Below are 4825 nucleotides of genomic sequence, written 5' to 3' on the forward strand. Positions count from 1 at the left end.
TACATAAACCAGTAAGTTACTTATTATTCTTCAGTATTATGTACTGTCCATAATTGTATATGCTACACTTTTATATGACTGACAGCACAGGCTTCCTTACACCAGCATCACCACACACACGTGAGTGTTGTTGCGACAGCTATGTCACTGGGCAATCTTTCAGCTCCATTATAATCTTATGGACCACCACTGATATGTGGTCTGTTGACCAAAACGTCATGCAGCCTAGACTGTATATCCCTGGAGCAAAAACCTCTCTGAGTGCCAGGTTCCTCATCTATAAAATGGGGACAAAAATACTTAAGAGCTGTTCTGAGGAAAGACTAAGATAATGTACAGAAAGTGCTGCCCAGCTCAGAGTAAGTTCTCGATAAATGAACTCACCACTGGAAAACTCCCTAGCCCAGCACTATCCCTAGCGGCATGAATGGTCTGTTGCCACAAGGCCTTTCACTCCAGAACTCCTCAAACATTCCACAAGGCTCGCGAAGCCTGTCTTGAGTGTCAACCTTCCTCAGGACGCTATCAGTATTAATAAAAATATCAAAAACTAAACACAATAAATTTAGTTGGGGAATGGGTCCTTTTTCATCCCATCTAAAAATGTATATTCCACTTATTTAGATCCATTAAACTAAACTTGTAACAAAGACATAGGCTATGACCCCATGCTGGTATGTGGGCAGGAGCCCGACAATCTCAGGCGGCTGACCTCCCTGTGGGGAACCTGGACTCTGTGAAGAACTCTGCTCCACCAGACCCAGTTCTGGCTGCTGACAGCAGGTGCAGAGTTCTGTGGCTTGTGACACTGTGGGGACTGTCTTCACTGTACTCAGCAGAGGACCAGGTCAGCACTGATTACTCTCCACACAGAAAAAGCTTAAGGCAACTGGGTAAATGACAGATAGCTAATTGTAACTTTGAAGAGCAGGATGAAAGTTATAATTATCATTGCATCAAGTCCACCTGCAACCTAGAAAAAATAAGTTGTCGCGTCCTACCCTTACTCTCTAGATGTTAGTAACTGGTCAAAATCTACATTTTATTCCAGAAAGAACAGCTACAAGTAGTCAGAGCAGAGGAGCCTGGTGTCATAAACTCCATGCAAAACAATGTAATATAAACAAGACTTAAAGATATAAATACATACAAATTTAATCAAAGATAGTATTATATTGTGCAAAGAATCCTGGCTCTAGACTCCCAGGTCTGCCCTGAGATCCGCTTACGCCTTTTACATGCTCTGTAACCCGGGGCAACTAAATTCCACCCTGGGCCTCGATGTCTACAGGTATAAAACAAGGGCCTGGATTTTATTTCTAGAGACTCTTTGAAATCTAAGATTTCATGATTTTAAATTTAGATTATAGGTTATTGACATAAATACTTTATTCTTCAAGACTGCTGTTTGCGATTGATGGAGGCAGGACAGCTCTGACAGCCCCTTATGCAGCTTCCCATGCAGCTGGCGCAGGCTGTGGGGCCTGCATCCCAGCTCTGCCTAACCCTGTCTTCTTCCACTTCCTCTCACAAGTACTTCCTAATAAACATCCCGAACACTAAACTTTATCTTGGAGTCGGCTTCTGGGAGAATTCAACACTAAAAGTTTATCTCAGGGCAAACACTTTGCAAAGTGCTCCAGAAGTTTTAAAACTTTACACTCATAACTGGTTCTTTCTAAATATCCTAAACCATCTCTAGGTCCTTAAATTTCTAATAATTTACTTTTGGAAACACAGTTGTAGTAGACTTTAGGTCTCTGTATCCTGGTCACATCACACCATCAAGACTGGAAAACCAAATGCGCACTTTCCCAGCCCCCCTTGCAGCTGGGGGCTCACTATGGGACGAAGTTCTGGCCCATGAGACACAGCAGAGTCTGCTTGAGGGGGATCCAGGAACAGCTTTGGTTTTCCTGATAAAGAGCAGTACCCGGGGAGGCACAACATTCCCTTTTCCCTTCTTCCTGCCTTGAGTTGGGATGTGATGGTGAAAGCCGCAGCAGCTATCTTGTGGCCACAAGGAAAAGCCTAGAATATTATAGCAATGCTATCCCTGATATCACTGTGCCATTAAATCCACATCAGAAGCCACTTATCTCCAGACTTAAGAAAAATAAACCCCTATTTATTTACGCTGCTATAATAGGTTTTATGTTACCTACTGATATACTGTCATTTTTTAATGAACACATAATTGGGAGGCTTTTAATTTTGGTTGTCACAACCACTGTGGGATGCGCCTGGCATTTACTGTCTAGAGTCAGAAACTCGCTCTATCCTGCTGTGCATGGCGCAGCTACACCCAAAATGGAAGCACCATGGAACACCCTGGAACAGAGTATTCAGTATTACATGAAAACCAATGGTCGTATTAACTAAGCTATTGCTATAGTTAATATTATTTTTACTATAGTTTGACATTATAAAGTGAGACCCAGGATTTATAAAACGTGATCTTTGCCCTCTAGGATCTAACAATTGAGTACTGGCAGATAAAATAACTACAAAGAAGCACAGCATTACAGGAGTCAAAGACAATTCTAATTAAATCAGGACAGAGAGCTAATTTCTGGCTGGGATTCATGGAAGTGACGTCAAAGCTGGGCCCTCAAGAATGGCTAGGATCTGTCAGGCAGAGGGAGCTGTATGGTCTTAAATGTAAAGTGGGAGAGTACAGGGTATGTTCAGGAACAGGTAATGTAGACCATGGTTTGTATGTCATACAGTATAGGGAGAAAAGACATAACTTTGGATATCTTCATTAAGGGGTAGAATGAAGAAGCAGAGTGAGCCAAGCAGATAAAAAGAACAGAGAGAAAGCTGAGAGAAGAAACTAAACAGTAGTGCATCTAAAGCCAATGGAGCAGGGGGTTTTAAAATATCATCAGCTCAGCAACAGTAAATGCTAAAAGGAAAGAGAGACGAAAATGCTCCTGGCTTTGTACCCAGGAGCTGTTTCCACAGTGTCAGGCCAAGGCAGGAGCCTGGGTTGGAGAACCAGATGTACGAGTGTGGGCCCTTCCTCACCATCATACAACGCAGGAGGAAAGTAAGGTGGTGTGTAGAAAGCAAAACAGGAACGAAAGTCTTTCCTTACAAGAAGAACACTAGTGCTTGAAAGCAGGAAAACAAGAACCAGAGAAAGACATCCAGAAGGTGCAGGTGTGGCTTCCAGAACTGCAGAGCAAAAGCACACGCTGTGAAGTTGGCCAGGGATGAGCGGAGGGAGATGGGCTTACGGGAGATGCTCTGACTGACTAGCACCTCTGAAGCACCTCTAGGGAGTGAGTACCACATAGAGTGGGTGGGGAGAGGGAGACGCCCCAGAGAAAACTAAAGATAAATACAGCAAGTTTTGTTATGAATGTCACTGAAAACTCATGATGAGTCAGAGAATTTCATTAACTGAAGCTCACCTGTTACCTAAATGTTTAATTTGGTAATTTAAAAAGCCTGCTTACTGCTACATTTCTCCCACCTAGACTGCAGAGCTTCAGGACATACAGAGGCAAGAGTGGCTACTTAGTGACAAGAGCTCAGGGACTGGCAGCAAGCCTAATTTAATTATCAGGGAGATGAAAACATTCTACTTATATTGTTTTTCCCATTGGTCAAAATTTAGAGTATAAGAACAATTTGATCTATATTCAAACTCCCCAAGAATTCATTCTTTCGGCTATAAAGTATATAAATACACCCAATGACACACATAATTTTATATATTTTATCCTATATGCAAATGAGTAACTTACCATGGGATCATACTCCCAAAGTTGGTTGCCTTTTAGGTGGTGGCATTTGAGCATTGTGACTGGGCCATTAAGTTTGGAGACATCCAAGCAAAGGTCATCTGTTCTAATTTCTTTGTTGGCAGTATAAGAGAAAACCTGAAAACCAAAAATGCACACAGATAAGCTTTAACAGTGAAATTAGCACTGTATATGCCCAATAATTGGAAGAGAAAAAACCAGTATTTCAATATACACAATTTTTGAGCTTTATTAATGTAACAGAGATAAATGACTCAGAAAAGCTACTACTAATTTTACATAGAAAGAAAAAATGACCCTGAGTTCTCTGTATACACTGAGCTGTCATCTGTTTGACTAAAAACGGCGAAATAAATTTCACACTCAGAAATTTTAAAACAATTCTCACAAGGGGCCTTTTACAAATGTTTCATTTAAAAATAGTCACTAGATTATTTTTACATTGAAAGCTCCCTTCTCCTAAAGGTCTTATTTTCTCTTTAAAGGTAGGAAAATATTTTCTGAATGACATCATGAGATAAAAAGGACAGAAGATTAAAACAAATCCGAAAATTGTCCCTTTTAAAGCTTTACTAAAATAAAATACTCACCTGATTACCTCCCATACCGTGACAGTTAAAAATTCCAACTTTTTCATTCTCTTTTCTAGCCATGTTATCTAGACACTGATTTGTTTCCACATTTCGTATCTATGAGACAATGAATAATGAAAACATCAGGAATTAAAGAGGTTAACTAGGCAAATACACATACACCCCCCCCCCCAATCTACACTTTCCACTACTATAAAACAATTTCAAATTCTTTAGGTAAGGGCTATGAGTTGGCAGGGTGTGGGTTGGGAATCACTGTCTGGCTTTCTAAAATTCTATGATCTAGAAAGGTCTTACTGTTTATATAAATAATTTTTGTGTTTCAGGGAGAAATCCTTTAAATTCTTATTTCTTTCATTTTTCCAAGATGTTCTTCTAGGGTTTGTATTTAGTTCAATAAGCTCTATTTGGCCTAAAAATTTAAAGCAATTTAACAACTTCCTGTGGACACTGTTAACC

General features: G+C 40.3%; 1 protein-coding gene across 1 annotated transcript in view; it reads right to left on the reverse strand.

Moving 5' to 3' along the window:
- Positions 1-4825, reverse strand: part of GALNT1 (polypeptide N-acetylgalactosaminyltransferase 1) — a 91338-nt gene that overhangs the window by 2939 nt on the left and 83574 nt on the right. Inside the window, exons 10-11 of the mRNA XM_019637899.1 lie at positions 4364-4462; positions 3756-3890 (exon numbers count right to left, since the gene is read on the reverse strand). Of these exons, the coding sequence (XP_019493444.1) occupies positions 3756-3890; positions 4364-4462 (234 nt within the window). The remainder of the gene's footprint in view (positions 1-3755; positions 3891-4363; positions 4463-4825) is intronic.

The sequence above is a fragment of the Hipposideros armiger genome, unplaced genomic scaffold, assembly GCF_001890085.2.
Source record: "Hipposideros armiger isolate ML-2016 unplaced genomic scaffold, ASM189008v1 scaffold_36, whole genome shotgun sequence".
NCBI classification, from domain to species: domain Eukaryota; kingdom Metazoa; phylum Chordata; class Mammalia; order Chiroptera; family Hipposideridae; genus Hipposideros; species Hipposideros armiger.